General features: G+C 38.0%; 1 protein-coding gene across 6 annotated transcripts in view; it reads right to left on the bottom strand.

Annotated features, from left to right (window-relative positions):
• The window catches only part of LOC118800515 (putative protein TPRXL), a 38,548-nt gene that overhangs the window by 3,081 nt on the left and 13,763 nt on the right, over positions 1-21,704 (bottom strand). For 2 of the 6 annotated variants that reach the window (XM_036560767.1, XM_036560769.1), the window contains exons 2-16: positions 21,259-21,347; positions 20,579-20,644; positions 16,934-17,002; positions 16,573-16,737; positions 16,309-16,456; positions 16,163-16,180; positions 13,741-13,797; positions 12,496-12,543; positions 12,146-12,193; positions 11,412-11,468; positions 11,211-11,258; positions 10,356-10,412; positions 8,586-8,633; positions 6,262-6,318; positions 6,070-6,170 (exon numbers count right to left, since the gene is read on the bottom strand). In XM_036560767.1, the coding sequence (XP_036416660.1) occupies positions 6,070-6,170; positions 6,262-6,318; positions 8,586-8,633; positions 10,356-10,412; positions 11,211-11,258; positions 11,412-11,468; positions 12,146-12,193; positions 12,496-12,543; positions 13,741-13,797; positions 16,163-16,180; positions 16,309-16,456; positions 16,573-16,737; positions 16,934-17,002; positions 20,579-20,644; positions 21,259-21,327 (1,056 nt within the window). In that variant the 5' untranslated portion in view covers positions 21,328-21,347. Of the gene's footprint in view, positions 1-6,069; positions 6,171-6,261; positions 6,319-8,585; positions 8,634-10,355; positions 10,413-10,733; positions 10,919-11,210; positions 11,259-11,411; positions 11,469-12,145; positions 12,194-12,495; positions 12,544-13,740; positions 13,798-16,162; positions 16,181-16,308; positions 16,457-16,572; positions 16,738-16,933; positions 17,003-20,578; positions 20,645-21,258; positions 21,348-21,704 lie in introns of those variants that run through there. The other 4 variants (XM_036560770.1, XM_036560771.1, XM_036560772.1 and 1 more) reach the window with 4 other exon arrangements.

Here is a 21,704-nt window from a genome sequence, read left to right as displayed (position 1 = left end):
AACGTTAAAACATATTAAATGCCACATTCACGGCCCAATCTATTTATTTCTTGCTTTATTTCTTAACTGTTGTATAAAAGCAATAGAACACTCAAGGTCGTGTGTTATCGCTATAACATCACGGCTGTGATGATCTACGGCGACCAAATCACAGTCGTGATGTTATTTCGCGATAACACGCTCCCTCTCGTATTCTATTGCTTAATTATAACATAATTCTCAGTGTTCTACAGCTTTCTCGGTCATCTGATAACCTTCTACGTCTCTGTTCATCATTCTGGACACATCTAATGTTTCCTTATTTCTTCCAGTATCCTATTAATGATATGCACAGGACTAGCGCATTAGAGTCCTTCATATATGTATCTACAACAAAATTGGTTTTACATTACTGAAAACATTGTATTCAAACTTTTGAACAGCAGTGTACACAGTCATATGCAAAAGTTTGGGCGCCCCTGGTCAAATTACACTCTAAATATAAGCAAATATATCCTCTGTAGAGAACACACTTCTGCACATTTGAATGCATTGTACACTTCAAAAAAAGACGGTTCTTTAAGGGTTCTTTAGTAAAGAAAATGGTTCTATACAGAACCATGAACACTCAAAGAACACTTCGCATGATTATAGGGTTCTATGCATCATGAAAGCGTTCTTCAGATTGATGGAGAATGTGCTGTAGATGGTTATATGTACAACCTTTTTTGTTCTGTACAGCGCAGGGTTCTGCGACTGTTACAAGCTTGTATCGCAACAACAGCAGAACCCTTCTTGGTACTAAATAGAACCCCGTTTCAAAAAGGTTCCACATAGAACCATATATTATATTTTAATGCACAATCACTGTTTATTTGCTGAACTTAACAAAAAAATTAATAAAACATAAAATGTGGCGTGTGCAAAAGTTATGGCACATTTTATACTGTATGTTTCTTCCCAGCATGTTAAACTCAGCAAATAAATAGAAACCGCCAAAAAATATTTAAGCATGTTCTCTGCAGTGGATATTAACTTCTTTTCACTTGGACAAACATCAAAACAAGTAATTTGTGGTGTTCAAACTTTTGCTCATGACTGCATATAATATATGCATCACTGTGTCCAGATGTAGCATTTAAATGAGCATTAATAATAAAACAGTCGGCTAAATTACAGCTTTAACCGCTGAAGTGCTTCATGTTGCAGACTGTGCACGCATCGAGTTGCAAATGAGCACTGTTGGTTTTAACTTTTGCTCTGCCTTTAGTTTCACGAGCAATTTGAGCACTCGAGGAAGGATCTGACCCCCTTTACTGGATAAAGCAAGGTCAATGATTTTGAATGCACTGCAAGGGAAAAAAAGAGCGTGTTAGCGTACTTAGAAGTCTGCCGTGAAGACAACGGTGGAGGAAAGCAGTTGTGGTTTATGTAAGCACAATGATGAGGGGTGTGAAGTAGAACAAACAGAGGTGTGAAGAGAAACTTCACAGAAATTATCTCCCACAGAAACCACCACCAGCGTCCAGATGTGATCTACTTTTCACAGAAGAATTCACCTCAACACGCAAACCCCACGTCAGCACCAACAAACAACAAGCCCCACAACACAAGACTGCACAGCTGCAGTGAGTCATAGATAGTTCACGAGAGAATAATCAGCCTCCATTGAATCTTCATAAGCTCAGTTCAGTGAGTAAACAGTAAAAATGTGTTTTCTGTAGAGGATGTGGTAAAGGGAACCCCGACTGTGAAGACGTGAGCCTTAATGTGGTGTGAATGTCCAGTACAATTAAAATGTGTTGTATTAAACAAGCAAAATACATCATTGGTAATTAAGAACAGACAAAATCCTTCTACTAGGAAGTTGCCAACTTTGTTGTTCCATCAAATAGTTGCCTACTCTCCCATCTACTGAGTGAAGAACAGCAAGCTAAACATCTCACTAACTCAAATGTATCATTTAGCCTTTCCAACTTTACTTAGAACACTTTACTTAGTCCAGTGCAACCATATGACATCACAGTGTGACAGTGGTGACCTACTAATAGAGGGATTTTACATATTTGTAATAAGGCTTTTTTTGTTTGGTTATACATCATATTTTAATAGAATTAGACAGGTACACCATTTGATACAAGTCTTAACAGTCAGGGTTCCCTTTAACGTATTTTCACTCAGAAAATCACATGTAAGTTGACACTTCAGTTTAGTCAGTGCCAAAGCCAGAGGTAAAACATCATTTTTTGAGTTGTTACATTATAATATAACTTTAAGTAGATTATACCAGGTGGTGAAATATGAATTAAAATGAAATACTGATGGACTAAAGATGAATAATGTATTGTACTAAAGAAAGTGGGATAATGAACGTAATTAAATCAACTGTCACAAATCTTAATAGTCGTTTGTTTTACAGTTAAACGAAAAAAGATAATTATGATCAAAAATTAAACGGGTAGTTAGTCAGACATTGTACACTCCTAGAAAAGATGGTTCTTTAGTAAAGAAAAAAAAGGTTCTACAGAGAGCCATGAACACTCAAAAAATCCTTTGCATGATTAAAGGGTTCTTTGCATCATGAAAGGGTTCTTCGGATTGATGGAGAATGTACTGTACATGGTTCTATATGGAACCTTTTTCTATTTATGGGTTCTATTTAAAGTGCTAAATAGAACCATTTTGTTATAAATAGGACCAAATACAACACACTCTCTATCAAATTGAGGAACGCTTTCATGATGCAAAGAACCCTTTAATCATGCAAAGGGTTCTTTGACTGTTCATGGCTCTAGGTAGAACCTAACTAAAGAAAGATTTTACTAAAGAACCCTCGAAGAACCATCTTTTTTTAAGTTTGTACTAAACGAATAAATGTTAGATGTGCCCAGAATGATGAACAGAGCTGTAGATGGTTCTATAATAACTGAGAAAGCTGCTAAACATCGAGTATATTTTAATTAAAATAACCTTCAGAATGCTTTCGACTTCAGAAGTGGTGATCTAATCTTAAGACAAATAACTTGACAAGAAATGACTTTGAATAGAAAACTGATGATCATTTGTTATATAATATCTTCTCTCATTCTGTTTGATGATGCCAGAAAAGAGAAGTATTGATTAAAAGCATTTATAAATATCTTCTGTTATTCCAAATCCAAATGATTCAAAATCATTAAACTAGAAAGCAATCATTACAATGACTTCAGAAGAGTATAGGCACCCTCTACACATGTAATTATAATATGAAGAGTTCATTTGCAAAAACAGATATCTCCATTTTAATGAATTTTCATAAATCACGTTTCTTTATTGCACATTCCAGGTAATCAAATCAAACTGCTGTTGGGTTGTTTTAATTAATTAAACATGACTTATTACAATTTACAAAATTGAAAAAAACCTTTGAAAAAATGTTTTTATTGAAAATCTTGTTTTTTTTGGCAAAAGCAGATAACTCTAGTGATCATGTTTCAGAATGAATACAAGTTTCTTTTAAGTGCAATATTTAACGCTTTAACATAAAACAGCTCGTAAAGGTGCTGAAAATTGGAAAACAGCCCATTAATGGTCAGCATTAAACATCTGTAAGATCATACACTGGAAAATCTCTAATGGCTCACTGCTCCCTATATAGTGCACTATGTGAGCTATGAAATTGGTGTCCAGTATGAATTGTGCTCACATGGCTGAATCCTGAGTGGTTCTCTGTTAGACACACTGAGCTCTGTTAGACCCAGTAGACGTTATTTTAGGACCTATGGGCTGCACTTTGTAGGAAGAAGGGAGCCGTTTGAGATTCTCCCCAAAAAGAGTTTGTGGCAGTTTTGAGTCACCTGACCCGAATACTGTGTGCTGATTGGCTGTACGGATTTATCGGGTTCTGTTTGAAAACTGACCGTTTCTGCTGTAAAACTTAAACTTGCAGTGCCTGGACAATGAACAGTACCGGCTTTTGTGACGAGACTAACGAATGTGCTGTGTGTCGAGAATAACTGACCACCATCGGCTCGTTTTTTAAAAGGAGGACGTTTATTGTTTTTTGCAAATAAACTCTTCAAATGCTTCCAATGGTTTATCACTTCACAGGAAGACAACAACCCAAGACACAAAAGCAAAACAACCAAGAGCTTCACCAACAGGTGACCGTCAGTCAGGCATGCATTTCATTTGATAATGAGAGTAAAGTCAAAAATCCCATTACTAGGGCCTGACTGATATGACAGTTTTGTGGCAGATACCAATACTGATTAAAAGCTGATCATACTGATCAATAATTATATGTATGTTTATGATTTTATTTTAAACATTCCAATAGTTTAGTTACACAGTGCTTCACTGACTGATATGACTGTCAGTTCTCAAATGTGAAATTAAACTCAAATGAACAGCAGAAACAGTCTTAAAGCTACGTTTGAGGGATTTGGATACCTCTCTGGTGCAAATGTATAACTAGGGTACAAAGTACAACCCATGTTCCCAGAGGGAACTGACTAATTCAGGGCCTCTGATTGGCTTTTTTTTGTTCAATAAAATTGATTTATTTCCTCTACCCAGATTGATAACAAGCCAATGCAATCACATTTATTGAGCAGACATTTTAAGGTAGTGAAATTTGATTTGTTTTCTGAGGGTGCTGTAAATGTATTACGGTCAATCAAATTATTATGCTCTCCGCCAAGTTCCGTGTGCCCTCTAATCAATAAATAGCAACCGTTGCTATCTGCTATCAGTTGCTATCAGTGCACCAGTGTGTGATTCTGAAGCTCCAGCTTCGGTTAAAAGATGCAGGTTAACTGAGTATGTGTAAAAGTCAGATTTCCGACCTGTTCAGTATGTTGAATTCTACCGATGTTGTCAGTTTCTGAGAATCTGGTACTTATGACGCAATGTAACTTCAGTGCATCAAAGGTAAGACACTAATGAACTATAAATGCTTTACCTGTCGTGGCAGTATGCTTTACCTACGATGATTAGGTTTAGGCTTTTAGGTTTGTTGTTTAGTTTTTTTGTCTGTAACATTGTCTTCTTTGGGCGCTTGGAAACTGTGTCTACCAATTTGCTCTACCCACTTTTTCACAAGCCTACCCAACAATTTATTTCTGCCCACGCCACTGGATAAAACGATCCTATAGCTTGTTGTAGACCTTAGCTGTTTTGGTGATATGGGTGATTTACAGTGTAAACACCACAATAACCTGGAAAAAGCTCCATGCAACAGATTGAATGGAGCGCAGCTAGATAACATCAGCACACATGAGCTCAAGCTGAAGTTCATCTCAAGTTCAGCGCAAATTTTAAACCTTGACCAACTGTGGCTTTTACTGCTTTGGTTCTGGGTTTAAGTTTGGTGAGACTGAAACTGACCTCCTATTTGGCAGCTTTATATTCAAATGTTCCGTCTTGCCAGAAGGCAACTGCAGCACCATTTAAAATGAAACAGAAAGTTTGTTTAAGTTTGTGCAGTAATGGAAAGATGATGAATGGCAGTACGAGAAGAAACTGACAGTGTGTGCACTTTCTTGTATGGACCTACATTCACAGGGTCCATGACCACCTTTAGCCCCAGGGCCCACAAGCAAGTTAAAGCACCCCTGGCAATTACATACTTCCAACATAGAGGCCTCCAAATCCAATCCCCAAATCTTACATAGAGCAGCTTTAACAGGCTGATCTGAGTACTGTGTGTTGAAGAAGTATTCAAAGAGACCTTATTCCAAACATGGTGAGGGACGTGAGTGAATTATCCACTACTGTCATCATATCTTCATCAATGCAACTTTGAATTTGACCTAAACATCAAGCCGGACCTTCTTTTGAGGCTGTGTGTGTGATGTCAATATGTAAAGATGCATGATGCGGTTTGAAAAAAACTCCTGACCCAACTCCTCCTCCTGACTCTGAATTGAATTTTTAATTTAACAAACCAGTTTTACATAGTTATCTGCAATATTTTCGCCAATACCAATAAATCTGCCAATAACGGCAATAAAACATTTGGTAATCATTCGCTATGGTAATGCACACTGACACCCCAACAAAGCACAACACATACAAACACAAGAAAATTAAAGAGTCTGCTCAACTCACCTGTGGATACTGCCGTCGTCCCCTGCACTGGGACCACACGATGATCATCAAGACAACATTGGCCAGTCCCGAGACGATGAATAAAAATGTGAAAACCAGATCTGGAAAAATCAAATGGAAGACATTGTTTTGGTCAGCAAATAGGCAACAAGGGGAATAAGCTAATAATGAGCAATGGAGGTCCAGACTTACTTTTTGATTTCAGGGCTTCAACTTCTCCCATTCTTGGGCAGGTTTTTCCATTATCTACTAAAACAAAATAAAAAATAATCCAATCAATCTTTTTTGCACACAAAAATGGTACATTTTTTTTTGAGTAAAACAGTCAGATTACCTTTGTAAGAAAAAGTCTGGGTTAACAAAACGAGCTTCATGCATGAAGCACATTAAGAACAGGTGGAACTTCCGTTTATCCCCAGAGTACCTGACATTAATTACGTAAAGCTGTAGCGAGTTAGGGAAGGAGCGCAAACAGCTTGAACAATGACCTTCTCCAGCGTGAGAGGGAAAGACGCTGGTTTCTGCGCTACACGCTGAGAGGGAACAAGGCATACCAGGGACTACATCAACAAAACAGACTTCGATGGTGGTTTGGCCAATGATAATATGCAAACAGGCGAGTGTTTGTGTCTCCCTGAGAGACTTGGGTTTCCCGGTCAGTGTGCGTCAAACTCTATCCAGGCCAGCATTACAGCTTTCACATGTGCAGAATAGCCAAAAACTTTTTTTATTTTATGCACAACAGACCAAACACAGAGTATTTGAATACAAAAAATAAAACATTGAACATTCCCATTAATACTTATTCAACACTGCCACAATCAAAACAGACAAACTTCATCACTCCAGGATTCCGAAAAGTGTTCAATGAAGATTGACTGCAACACATCCCAAACATGCTCTACACTCCAATATACTCCTACATCCAACATCTGTTTTGTGGGCTTCCTGCTTCCCTGCTGTTCAGACGTTTCTCTAAATCTCTGATCTCAGATCTTTCATTGCTCCTTGAGGTTTCAAAACACATGGGCTGTCAGAATTGTTACAGACTTCTACAAAATAAATGACAATTTTGGAAGCAGGTTTTTGGAGCTTGTTTTTGAAGTTTAGTGACTGGCAGAAAAGAACAATGGGTTCACACTGGTTCCAAATTCCAGAGGTTTTCAAAAGAGCTTCACTATTCCGATTCGATCCAAAGGTGTTCAACAGAGCTTCACTATTCCTATTCAACCCAAAGGTGTTCAGCAGAGCTTCACTATTCCTATTCAACCCAAAGGTGTTCATCAGAGCTTCAACATTCCAGTTCAACCCAAAGGTGTTCAGCAGAGCTTCACTATTCCTATTCAACCCAAATGTGTTCATCAGAGCTTCAACATTCCAGTTCAACCCAAAGGTGTTCAGCAGAGCTTCACTATTCCTATTCAACCCAAATGTGTTCATCAGAGCTTCAACATTCCAGTTCAATCCAAAGGTGTTCAATTGAGCTTCAACGTTCCTATACAGCTCAAAGGTGTTCAGCAGAGCTTCAACATTTCAACTTATCCTACAGGTATTCAATTAAGCTTTACTACTCCAACTTATCCAAAAGGTTTTCAATGGAGCTTCATCACTTCACCTCATTTTACAGCTGTTCAATGGAGCTTCACCACTCCAACTCATCATCCAACAGGCACTTATTCAAGAAATAACAGGGTGTTTTATTGACAATAAAGATGCTGAAAGTGCCTATTTACTGTTAGGTACAGGTGAATCTGTCATATGGCTGACCTGAAATGGTGAAGCTGACACACCTAAATGACACAAGAAAAACTTTTCCCAAAACCAATTCTGCTAAATTTTTATTATGTATACAGTTGTTCTTTAAAAAAATGTGCTGCAATGGGTTCTTCGGCCATAAAAAGAACCACTTTTATTTCCCTAAAGAACCAGATAAAACTTAAACACTCATGTGTACAAATGGATCTCCAAAGTACCATCCACTGAAATGTTATTTATGGAACCAAAAATGGTTCTCCTACAGCAGTGCAAAGAACCCTTCTTGCCACTTTGATTTTTAAGAGTGTATATGCAAAGCAAATAGACATTTTGCCATTTACACTGTCGCTCATGTTAAGCAAGTTGAAGATTCTCCACAAGAGGGAGCTATTTGTACATTTCAAGTACACTTGTGCATCATTGAAAGAGAGGAAACTGGCATAAAACCCTCAACAACTGAATGTCACCAATGTATGAAATGTTTGCACATTTCAACACCTGAAGCAAAACAGTTCATTACCTGAAGGTATTAGTTAGTTAGTTAATTAGTTAGTTAGTCTCCTTTAAATGATTTAATGCTTCAATCAGTGAATATAAAAAAGCAGATAGATTAAACTTAAAAGAAAAAGTAGGTGCACTGCAGCAGATGGTAAATGTGTATTTGGGGTGCGCTTTGGTGGCAATGTAATCGATAATATCTCAGCGAAAAAATATTTTGGGCCTGGCTGCAAATTCATAAATGAAGACTGAGAGGCACTTACTGATAGTTTCGTAATTGGTAGTAGAAGACGGAGAAGGAGTTGAAGGATCTTAAAACAAACAAAAACACAAATAATGTAGAGAAAGTCAATCATCTGTGGTTAAAGAATAAAGCTCTTGTGTATATAAATGCCTAGAAATCAAAATGATGTGAGATTAATGTGATTGTGATTATATTGCCAGTATTAAGTGAGTTTGCACATTTTCACTACAGTTGCTGAAAATATATGTACAGAATGAAACAATATGTAAATCATAAAACCCTATATTTAATTGAAAATAGTACAAAGACAACATATCAGACTTTAAAACTGAGAAATTTTATTGTTTTTTAAAAAAAATGATGTCCATTTGGAATTGACGCCAGCAACATGTTTCAAGTCGGGACGGGGCAACAACAGACTGCTAAAGTTGTGTAATGTTTCAAAAAAACCCTGGTGGTTAACTGGCAACAAGTCAGTAACATGACTGGGCATAAAAAGAGCCTCCCAGAGAGGCTGAGTCTTTCAGAAGTAAAGATGATGATGGGTTCAACACTTTGTGAAAGACTGCACAAGCAAATAGAGCAACAATTCGAGAATAACTCAAGAGTTTCTCAACATAAAATAGCAAAGAACTTGAGGATTTCATTATCTACAGCACATAATATCATTAAAGATCTCTGTATGTAAGGGACAAGGCCAAAACTAATATTAGCTGGCCGTGATCTTTGGACCCTCAGGCAGCACCGCATTAAAAACAGACATGATTCTGTACTGGAAATCACTGCATGGGCTCAGAAACACTTCTGAAAAACACTGTCTGTGAGAACAGTTCATCACTGCATCCACAAATGCAAGTTAAAACTCTAAATCGCAAAGAAGAAACCATAAATAAACAGGATCCAGAAACACCGCCGTCTTCTTTGGGCTTGAGCTCATTTAAGATGGACAGAGGCAAAGTGGAAAAGTGTCTTTTAGTCCAGCAAATTAAAATTTTAAATTCTTTTTAGAAATCATGGACACTGCATCCTCTGGGCTAAAGACCACTCAGCTTGTTATCAGCGCACAGTTCAAAAACCAGCATGATGGGATAGGGGTGTATTAGTGCACATGCCATGGGTGACTTACACATCTATTAAGGCACCATTAATGCTAAATGATATATATAAGTTTTGGCAACATATGCAGCCATCCAGACGACGTCTTTTTCAGGGAAGGCCTTGAATATTTCAGCAAGACAATGTAAAACCACATTCTGCACATATTACAACAGAATGTAAAAGAGTCCAGGTGCTAAACCGACCGGCCTGCAGTCCAGACCTGTCAGCCACTGAAAACATTTGGCGGATTATGAAATGAAAAATATGACAAAGGAGACACTGAACTGTTGAGTAGCTGAGATCCTGTATCAAGGAAGAATGGAAGAACATTTCGCTTTCAAAACTACAGCAGTTGGTCCTCCTCAGCTCCCGAACGCTTACAGAGTGTTGTTAAAAGAAGAGGTGATGAAACACAGTGGTAAACCGTCCCAACTTTTAGAAATGTGTTGCTGGCATCAAATTTAACATGCGCATTATATATATATATATATATATATATATATATATATATATATATATATATATATATATATTTCATATGTTGTCTTTTTACTATCTTCAATTTAATATAGAGTTTACATGGTTTGTACATCATAGTGTTCTGTTTTTATCTGCATTTTTCACAGTGTCTCAACTTTTTTGGAAATAGGGCTTTATACATACTAATTATTTTTGGTGATAAATATCTTACCATTAGATACAGTTCGATCTGTCATATGGCTTAATTGAGATGTTGAAGCTGACGCACCTAAATGACACGAGAAAAACTTTTATATATCACCATCAATTTTGCTTCTGTTTTTCACTATATATGCAGTTGTTCTTTAAAATAATGTGCTACAGAGGGTTCTTTGACCAATGCTATAAAAGGACTTTTGCCTCCCTAAAAGCATATTTGTTAGAGATTTCTGCACGTGAAGAACTTTAAAAAAGGTTCAAAAGTTGTTTACTGATTTAACTTTTTTTAAGAACCTTTACATGTTGAGGAAGTTCTTTATACTTTAAAAAAGTTCTTCACACTCACAAATCGTATGTGCACGAATGGATCTTCAAAGTACCATCCAATGAAACGTTCTTTAGGGAACCAAAAATGGTTCTCCTATAGCAATGTGCGAAGAACCCTTTTTGCCTCTTTTGTTTTTAAGAGTGTATATGCGAAGCAAATAGACATAACTTTGCCATGTATGCCCTCGATCACATTAAGAAGGGTGAAGATTCTCCACAAGAGGGCACTATTAGCACTGAAGTACATTTCTGTGCATCATTGAAAGAGAGGAAACTGGCATAAAACCCCCAACAGCTGAATCTCACCAATGTATGAGTGTTTGCAGTCATACATTTCAAAACCTGAAGCAAAATAGTTCAATAGCTCAAATTTTTATTGAATCAGTGAATATAAAAAAGCATATACGCTAAACTTAAAAGAGAAAGCAGGTTTATGCTGCGGCAGGTGGCGTATTTGGGGGGTCACAAGCGTGGCAATGTAATCGATAATAACAAGAAAATAATCCAGGTAATTAATAAGAACGCTGGGAGAGGCACTTACTGATGCTTTGGTGATTGGTAGTAGAAAATGGAGTGGAAGTCATTGGATCTTAAAACAAATACAAAATGTAGTGAGAGTCAGTCATTGGTGGATAAAGAATAGACCTCTTAAGTTAATCCAGATGCCAAATGAATGAAAATGATGTCACTACAGTTGCTGAAAGCGTTTATATACACTAATTTTTGGGGTTAAATATCCTACCATTAGGTACAGGTGAATCTGTCATCTGGCTGACTTGAAATGGTGAAGCTGATGCACCTAAATAACATGAGAAAAAACACCAATTTTGCTACTGCTTTTATTATGTATGCAGTTTTTTTTAAATTGTTTTTTTTTGCCCAATGCCACAAAAGAGCCACTTTTGCTTCCTTAAAGAACCACGTTTGTTGAAGAAACTTTAAAAAGGTTCTTCACATTCACACATCTTATGCGCACAACCAGATCTCCAAAGTACCATCCACTGAAATGTTCTTTAGGAAACCAAAAATGGTTCTTTTATAGCATTGTGCTAAGAACCTTTTTTCCCACTTGTATTTAAGAGTGTATATGTGACACAAATGGATATGACTTTGCCAATTATGCCCTCAGTCATGTTAACCAGGGTGAAGATTCTCCACAAGAGGGAGCCACTGGCACTCGAGGACATTTCTGTGCATTATTGAAAGAGAGGAAACTGGCATAAAATCCTCAACAGCTGAATGTCTGCAATTACAAATTTAAAATTCTTAAATTTTTAATGTGTCATTTTCATTAAATCAGTGAATACAAAAAAAAAAGCATACAGGCTAAACCAAGATGTAGGTCTATGCAGCAGCAGGTGGTGTATGTGTGTTTGGGTGGGTCACGTTGGCGGCAACCTAACTGATAATATTTAAACAAGAAAATAATGTAGGCCTAACTGTCAGTTCATCAATAATGTCGGGGGAGACACTTACTGATGCTTTGGTAACTGGTAGTAGAAGATGAAGTGGGAGTCGATGGATCTTAAATACAAAACGTAGTGAGAGTCAGTCATCAGTGGGTAAAGAACACACTACTTTAGTGAATCTAGATGCCTAAAAAACAAATTTATGTGTGATTATTGTGATTATTATATTACCAGTATAAAGTGAGTTTGCACATTTTCAACAAATAAGAGGGCGCTTTAGTTTTGAAAAGTTTGAAAAGTTTAAAAGTTGAAAGTTTGTGCGTGGCACTAAAATTTATATATTTTTGCAACAAGTAAATAAGGTGATAATCCAGACCTAACCGTCAGTTCATAAATAATGTTGGTTCAGGTACGTACTGATGCTTTGGTGACTGGTAGTAGAAGATGGAACGGTGGTCGATTGGTCTTAAAACAAACAAACAAACAAACAGGTACTAAGAATCAGTCATCACTGGGTAAGAAACACAGCTCTCAAGTGAATCTAGATTCCTAGAAATCAAATTTATGTGTAATTAATATGATTAGTAGATTATTAGTATGATACAAATATGCCCACTTCAAAAAATCAGAGGGTGCTTTAACCCTTTACTGCATGTCGTTACCATATGGCAACAACTACTTTCTTCAAATTTATTTACCTGTCTAGAGAATAAAGGTCTGTCCGGTATACATTTTTTCAGGTCTATTATCTGAAGCTCAAAATTCAATATTTATACACAATTACGTCAAGACAACACAATCTGTGGGAAGTTACAATGTCTTTTTATAGTAAAAACCTGTTCAGAAGATATGAAGTTTGTATAAATTGATCAAATATAATCGTTGCCATTTGGCAACAGGATGCGACAATGAAACACTTTACCTAAACCTGCCTACATAACACTGACATAACCATCCCCCAAACAGGTTGGGACAGATTTTGTTCAGTAATATAACATTATGTAAGCATTACTGGTAATTGTTATGACAGATGTTATTATGACGGCTCATGTTGTGCTAATGTTGTGCTAATTTTTGCTGTGTACTCTAGTTACCTGCCATGACATCAAACATCATCCGTCATGTCAATGACAATTACACATAACAGTAACAAGACACATGTGATATTACTGAACAAAATCTGACAGTGATATAACAGTGTCAGTGTTCTGAAACTGCAATCTGCAGTGCATATAATGAGAGCAGATGAACAAATTTTTCTCTTTCTCATTCTCTCTCATTCTAAATCTATCTAAGAAGTGTTATTCAGGAGGTCTCCTCGATGTCGTATTTGTCTTATTTATCTTAACTTCTGTATGGCCCCATCATGTGATTCAGTTGACTGCATATGAGACACAGCTTCATGTGTTATTAATGGTCTCTTAATTGGAATTGTAAATGGAATTTCTATAACAACAAATAAAACTTTTATAAATCAATACACATTTTTCTACTGTTTATTATTAATCCTGTTTAAAATTCATCTGTGCAGTATTGTACCACACTGTAAACCTGAGGCTGGCAAGCATGACTGTGTTTCTACTGGAAGTCAGAAGTAGAAAAGAAAGGTCTTCATTACTGTATGATCTGCAGTGTATGAGGAAAGGGTGAGAAATAACTTACAGGCAGTTACAGGTGTAGTGGTCACAGTGCTGGCTTGTACTGTTGAAGACGATGTGTCTATTATGCAGAAGAAAAATACATATAGTGCCCACATACAAACATATGTATACCTATGCAGCACAATGTACACGCAAACATATACATACATATATACACACATACGTACATTTTATTTATACACTGATCAGGCATAACATTCTGACCACCTCCTTGTTTCTACGCTCATTGTCCATTTTATCAGCTCCACTTACTATATAGGTGCACTGTGTAGTTCTACAATTACAGACTGTAGTCCATCTGTTTCTCTGCATACTTTGTTAGCCCCCTTTTACCCTGTTCTTCAGTGGTCAGGACCCCATGGACCCTCACAGAGCAGGTACTATTTGGGTGGTGGATCATTCTCAGCACTGCAATAACACTGACATGGTGGTGGTGTGTTAGTGTGTGTTGCGCTGCTCCGAGTGGATCAGACTCATGTTGTGCTAATTTTTGCTGTGTACTCTAGTTACCTGCCATGACATCAAACATTATCCAGAGCTGCTGGAGTTTTTAAACACCTCAGTGTCACTGCTGGACTGAGAATAGTCCACCTACCAAAAATATCCAGCCAACAGCGTCCTGTGGGCAGCGTCCTGTGGGCAGCGTCCTGTGACCACTGATCAAGGACTTGAGGATGACCAACATAAACTGTGCAGCACCAGATGAGCTATCGTCTCTGACTTCACATCTACAAGGCGGACTGACAAGGTAGGAGTGTCTAATAGAGTGGACAGTAAGTGGACATAGTGTTTAAAAACTCCAGCAGCACTGCTGTGTCTGATCCACTCAGACCAGCACAACACACACTAACACACCACCACCACGTCAGTGTTACTGCAGTGCTGAGAAAGATCCACCACCCAAATAGTACCTGCTCCGTGAGGGTCCATGGGGGTCCTGGCCACTGAAGAACAGGGTAAAAGGGGGCTAACAAAGTATGCAGAGAAACAGATGGACTACAGTCTGTAACTGTAGAACTACAAAGTGCACCTATATAGTAAGTGGAGCTGATAAAATGGACAATGAGTGTAGAAACAAGGAGGTGGTCATAATGTTATGCCTGATCGGTGTATTTGTTTTATATATATATATATATATATATATATATATATATATATATATATATATATATATATATGAAAATGAAGATGCAAGGTTTTGTTCTAACAGCAGCGATATATACACACAAAATCATTTATGGGGTACTTTCTATTGGGAGGTGGCTGTCCCAAACCCTAACCCCTAAATTTGCACATTTTCCACTGATCTGTTTAAAGATCTTTCTGTTAAAGTGAAAAAAAATTGCTGTCTCACATTTCCTGTCACTACCGAAACACAAAAAGCTTTAGTGGCGTGCTATTTTATAGCAGGAAGTGAGGCTGCATCTCTTTTCCTTATGGCCACATCGTGAGTAGTTAGATCCCATTGTTCTGAAGTAAATGTCTGAAAGTCAATGTGTTTGCTAGTCATGTAGTGGTGTTTTGAGTTCTGTGCAAAATTAGCAAGAATGTTCACAACTGAAACATTTGGTAAAGTTTCGCTAGTGTTATGATTGATTTATTAGTGACAAAGTGGATCATTTAATCATTTATTTTAGTAAAATAAACATAATTAAGGTACAGTAGAAGGACTACTATAAAATCCTGTTGTATCAGTGCAGTGCTGCCTGCGATATCCACCCAGAAGTATGTTCATCGCTGCTTTGATGTAACACTGATTTGTCCTTTTGCCTTTGCTGATTGAGTATAAATTTTGCGCTTAGCATGTGGGCTGAAATCTTAGCACTTCGCTGACAATTTTATATCTTATTTCACCACACAGAATATTTGGTGGGTCAGAGGGCAAGCACTACATGCGGGTCCAGGCAAAAAACAGCTTTGTTCAAGACAACGAGATCGGATGAAAGAACAAAGCGGAGTTTCACAGAAATCTCTCCTGCTGGCCAGATACTTATTCTTAGAAATACAGCCCATTAACCCCGTGTCTCTAGAGATTTCAATAAAGTCCATTAACCTCTTGAGCTCTAGAGATTTCAATGAAGTCACACATTGTGCTCAGATTTGGCAACAGCCAGGAACCCAACCATTCCTCATCCAAGACCTTCTTGGTTTTGATGCTGTAAATAACTATTATCATTGTTTATCTGGGCTAGAATACTTTCTTTTGTCTAATGCTGAATTTTAGGAGAATCATCATTAAGTCTCCTGAGCCATCAAGGACTTAATTTGAGCAATAACATTTTCATCTGGGATGGTGACACTCAGAAGCCCCTATTTGACTCAGCAATGTGTCAACAACATGCATTAGCAGAATAACATGAGACACATCCTGCATAAATCCAAAACAACATGAATATTTTTCTAATTATTTCAAAGTTACTTACCCTGCGGAGATGGACAAGCTGATGTCAAGGAAAAGACAAAAAGAAAAAGAGAGTTTTTGGGGTTAGACTCTTAGGATCCGTCATTTAGATTTGGAAAAAGATGATATTGGATCATTTATCACTTTTTGACATTATAAGATCCATACCTGGAAATGTTCCATTCCAGTGACACGTCTCATAATACATGCTCTGAAGATCTTTTGGGCTGAGATCTTTAGTGCTGTATGAAAAGTTGCATGCATGTTTCCGACAATGCTGCTCAACAGTAGATCTATTACGTGTTTCATTGCCTAGCTGAAAAGACAGAAGAGACAGATAAGTTTGAGAAGTGAGCATCGAATTCTTGAGTGTAGTGACCTTCTGCATGTGTCTCACATCAGAGACGCAGAACTAGCAAGCAATATACTTACATATAAACTCAGAATAATTCGATATGAATGCATGAGTTTCTCCCTGCTTTCTTCCTTTGTTTCGCTGTCTTCACTACTCTCATTATTTCCAGTGTCATAGTAATCCTTGTTTTCAAGCCAGCTTAAACAGAGCATGTTGAAGATGGAGAGAGCTGTGTACTCGGGCTAAAAGAAGGAAGCACATATAAAACACACAAAAAATGTATAATCTGGCATATTTTAGAAATACTGCAATAATTAAAGTTAAAAATAGTTTTGAAGTGAAATTAGTACAAATAATTCCACTTTGCTGTGTGTAAAAGCCTTAATTATGGCTATAATGTTAATTATGCATTATTTACAATCTTCTGTTTCATCCTACCTTGGTCTGCTCGAAAGGATGTTGGAAATTCTTGATCCTATACAAATAATCCATTAATAAATTGTCAGTCTATGAAAAACAAAAAACACAAACACGAGCGAATGTAACATCAGGGATTAACCACGAACCAAATACATAAATACCTATATAGACACATCAATATAATACAAGCAATCCTCATGCAAAATGTTTAACATGTTTAAATAATTGCTAACGTTTTATTTAAAGGGTACCCACACATGCATGAGCACTGAATAAAGTGTTTATAAAGAGTGTTCTTAAATGATTCTGTATGGATGTATGGTTTTATAAAAGGGCTTTACTGAAGGGCAGCAGTCCTAAGACTGTGTTTGCCAGTACTGAAGTTGACATAACACCTGCACTATATGGCCAAAAGTATATTGACATCCCCCCTTATGTTTAAGTTCAGGTGTTTCAGCCACACCCATTGCTAACAGGTGTATAAAATCAAGCCCATAGCCATGCAGTCTTCATAGACAAACACTGGCAGTAAAATAGGTTGCAGTGAAGAGCTCACTGACTTCAAACAGATGACGCCTTTGCCACAAGTCAGCTCGTGAAATTTCTGCCCCGCTAGATCTGCCTCGGCCAACTGTAAGTGTGAATCTGGGAGCAACAACAGCTCAGCTGTGCTGAAGAATGTAGCCTCTGGAACAACATCAGCACAGGAACTGTGTGTCGGGAGCTTCATCAAAAGGGTTTTCATGGCTAAGCAGCTGCACACAAGTCTAAGAGCCCTATACGCAATGCCAAGCGTCAGCTGGAGTGGTGTAAAACACACTGACACTTGACTCTGGAGCGGTGGAAACACTGAGCTTCTAATGTACATGCCTACGTTTTTGGGCGGATGCAAGTTGAACGCTACCTACTTTGCTGGAGGGGGGGATAATGGTCTGGGGTTATCTGTAAGGGTTTGGGCCCCTTAGATCCAAAGAATGGTAATGTTAACACTACTGTAACATCTATTTCTCTGTATACTTTGTTAGCCCCCTTTTACCCTGTTCTTCAGTGGTCAGGACCCCCATGGACCCTCACAGAGCAGGTACTATTTGGGTGGTGGATCATTCTCAGCAATGCAGTAACACTGACGTGGTGGTGGTGTGTTAGTGTGTGTTGCGCTGGTCCGAGTGGATCAGACACAGCAGTGCTGCTGGAGTTTTTGAACACCTCAGTGTCACTGCTGGACTGAGAATAGTCCACCAACCAAAGATATCCAGCCAACAGCATCTTGTGGGCAGCATCCTGTGACCGCTGATGAAGGACTAGAGGATGACCAACACAAACTGTGCAGCACCAGATGAGCTATCGTCTCTGGCTTTACATCTACAAGGTGGACTGACAAGGTAGGAGTGTCTAATAGAGTGGACAGTGAGTGGACACAGTGTTTAAAAACTCCAGCACCACTGCTGTGCCTGATCCACTCAGACCAGCACAACACACACTAACACACCACCACCATGGCAATGTTACTGCAGTGCTGAGAATGATCCACCACCCAAGTAATACCTGCTCTGTGAGGGTCCATGGGGGTCCTGACCGGATAACAAAGTATGCAGAGAAACAGATGGACTACAGTCAGTAATTGTAGAACTACAAAGTGCACCTATATAGTAAGTGGAGCTGATAAAATGGACAATAAGCGTAGAAACAAGGAGGTGGTCAGAATGTTATGCCTGATCGGTGTACATTTACACCAAAGGGCAACTGAGCATCTCCAACTCGCCTGACTGCATGTCTCTGGACTGTGAAAGGAAACCCATACAGATCTAGGGAGAACATGCAGAAAGTACCCCTGGTCGCCCAGCCAGGGAATCAAACCCAGACCCTTCTTGCTGGGAAACAGCAGCACTACCTGCTGCACCACCACTTTAGACAACGACATACTTTCAAATTTGTGGCAACAATTCAAGGAAGATCGGCACAGAGCCCAGACCTACACCCCACCAAACTGTTTGGAAATGAATTGGAATGTTGATTGCGAGCCAGGCCATTCTGTCTAACATTAGTGCTTGACCTCACAAAGCTCTTTTGAATTAAATGGCACAAATTCCCACATACACACTCCAAAATCTTGTAGAACGCCTTAGGAGAATAGTGGAGGCTGTTAAGCCACAAGGGGGGCATACTGATACCTATGATTTTGGAATGGGATGTCCAAAAAGCTCATATTAGGTGTGAAGGTCCACATACTTTTGGCCGTATTGTGTAAGTCAGTTAAAAGAGATCAGGTAGTGTAATGACAAGTTCTGGGATGAAATAACATACTACATTATGACTACTGATATTATGTCTCAGTGAATGTCACAGTGACATCATGCTGATATGTGACATTATAAAGCAGTATGTAGCATTATTACAGCATTATGTCAGTGTGATTTCACCCAAGAACATATCATGACAAAAACCAATGCCAGAAAAAAACAATGACCTGATCTGACAGATGACACCTTTTGGAGTAAGTGTTTATAAATATTAAACTAATTTTTGAACATTTTTGAACGTGTTGTTATGAATAAATTCAGATGCCTGAGAGCTCTGAAGTGTCACAGTGACATGAAATAAAGCAGGAGATATCCATTCATTTCATGGACTTTTTCAATATAATAAAGATGTGAACATGCATTTTAAATCCCTGTTTAATGTACAGATGGTCTCTTGTGAGTAGCCCCTTCTTATCCACCCAGCGCTGCTAATGGTGGTTTACTTTCACTTCCACATGCTAGGCTTAGTGTGTGTCCAGACATTTGCAGCTTGTAATACATTTTCATACTCTGTACACTGCAGTTCAGTTTTAGACTACTGCAACTTCTTCTATACCAGGGGGCGGCAAGCCAAATGTTAAGAAAAGCCATTTTGTCCTTTCAACAAAAATCAAACCACCTTGGGAGCCACAACACTTTATGTCCATTTTACCATCTTGGCTGTAAATATGTCTCAGCTGATGTTCTAATATAGGCTAAAAAATATAATAGAAATGAAAACGCAGACTCACTTTGCTCTGCTATAGCTGCTTTTCTCACATCTCCGACAGGAAACTTTTCCACAAAAGCAGAATAGTTTCTTGTAAAATGTCTCTTAACGTTCGACTTTTTACGAGGCTGAAGTCGCTTCTCATTCGCCATCTTCTTGTTCGAATTTTCCCGTTCCACCTTAAATGGTGTCTGAGGTGCCAGAATGTAACTGCTGCACCATTTAAGGTGGAACGGGAAAATTCAAAAGAGAAGCTGAATTAGCTTTGCAACATTTTAGTGTTTGACAGTTTCTCGTTGCAGATTAAACATATCAGGAAACCGGTTGGAGTGATAATCATCAACATTATCCCCCTAAATGGCCGGGACTCAAAGGTGGGTCTAAAGTTTTACTACACACTTCTACAACCTATGAATCACTCAGGCAGTTTGCAATGTAGTCCACGTTGTTACTGAATAAAAAGCCTTGGTGTGTAATAAGCCTGAGATTTTAGGAGGTTAAGGTACTCGGAACAGAGGAAGACCGGGTCATGCCTACTTCCAAGTAAAAATACTTTAGTAGCACGTTTACACATTATTAAAAGTGGACTCGGTTTTTCAATGATTAATAAAAATGCTCTGATGGTCCTTTAATTATTAATAATGAGACACTTACCACGTGATTTTTAAAACTGCCTTGGATGCACTTGGCTTCACAAACACCCAAGCTCAAATGAAATCCCTGTGAAAAGAGAGCAAAGAGCTGTCAAAAGTCAAAAGTTATGCAGTTGCATGCAAAAGTTTGAACACTCCAAATACAACTACGTTTTGTTTATTTTCTAAGTAAAATTTCAGTGCAAAATATTTATTTACTTGCTTAATTTAGTGCATTTTAATATATTAAATGTTCCATAACTCTTCAACATTTTATGTTTTATTCTTTACCGATATGTTATGTTCAGCAAATAAACAATAACTGTGCACTGAAATGTGCAAAAGTGTGTTCTCTGTAGTGGATGTGTTCACTTACTTTCACTTAGAAAAACAATAAAAAGGTTGTAATTTGACCAGGGGAGCTTAAACTTTTTCATAAGATGGTATATGGTATATAACCTAAGAGGTGCATATAAGTTCAAGTTCTAACTATCAAATATAAACGAATCTATAGCACCACAAATAGTGAGGTCCTCGATTTGGACCCATGCACATACATACACAGGCAAAAATGCTGGCAATGTTAGTACGAATCACTAACGTGAGAGAACTGGAAGCTAATGTGATTAAACAACAGATCACAGGGTGACAGAGACGTGAGATGTCTGTGTGAGACATGGAAGAGGCAGAATGTGAACTCACAACCAAAAGAGTTGAGTAGGCCCAAGTTTTGATACTCATTCCGCCAACGTGGTAACCATCAAAGCTCATGTCCTCATGGTTCTGTGTGCCTGCAGATAATGGACGGAGGGAGCAAAGGAGAGATGCAGATGACCAAACACGTTAACTTCCCCAATAGAACACAAAATAACACTCAAAATCAACAGAAAATATTTCAGATAAAACGTTTCTGCCATTCAGAGGGTTATAATGGTATGTTTGAGTTCATTTTTAAAAGGAGGCTAAGACTCAACTCTATTTTTTTGGTGTTCAAAATGTCTTGATTCTACAGAGCTCTGATTATACACTGCACAGATTGGTTTGTCTCAGATTAATAAAGGCTCTCCAATATAAATGTACAAATATAAATGCTATGCTTAATAAAGTAAACCATAAAAACCATAAAAAGCTCTTTTATGGAGCCCTGC

Source organism: Colossoma macropomum, unplaced genomic scaffold (genome assembly GCF_904425465.1).
Source record: "Colossoma macropomum unplaced genomic scaffold, Colossoma_macropomum, whole genome shotgun sequence".
NCBI lineage: Eukaryota > Metazoa > Chordata > Actinopteri > Characiformes > Serrasalmidae > Colossoma > Colossoma macropomum.
The sequence above is the reverse complement of the archived record's forward strand: the minus strand, read 5'-3'. Positions and strand labels throughout refer to the sequence as shown.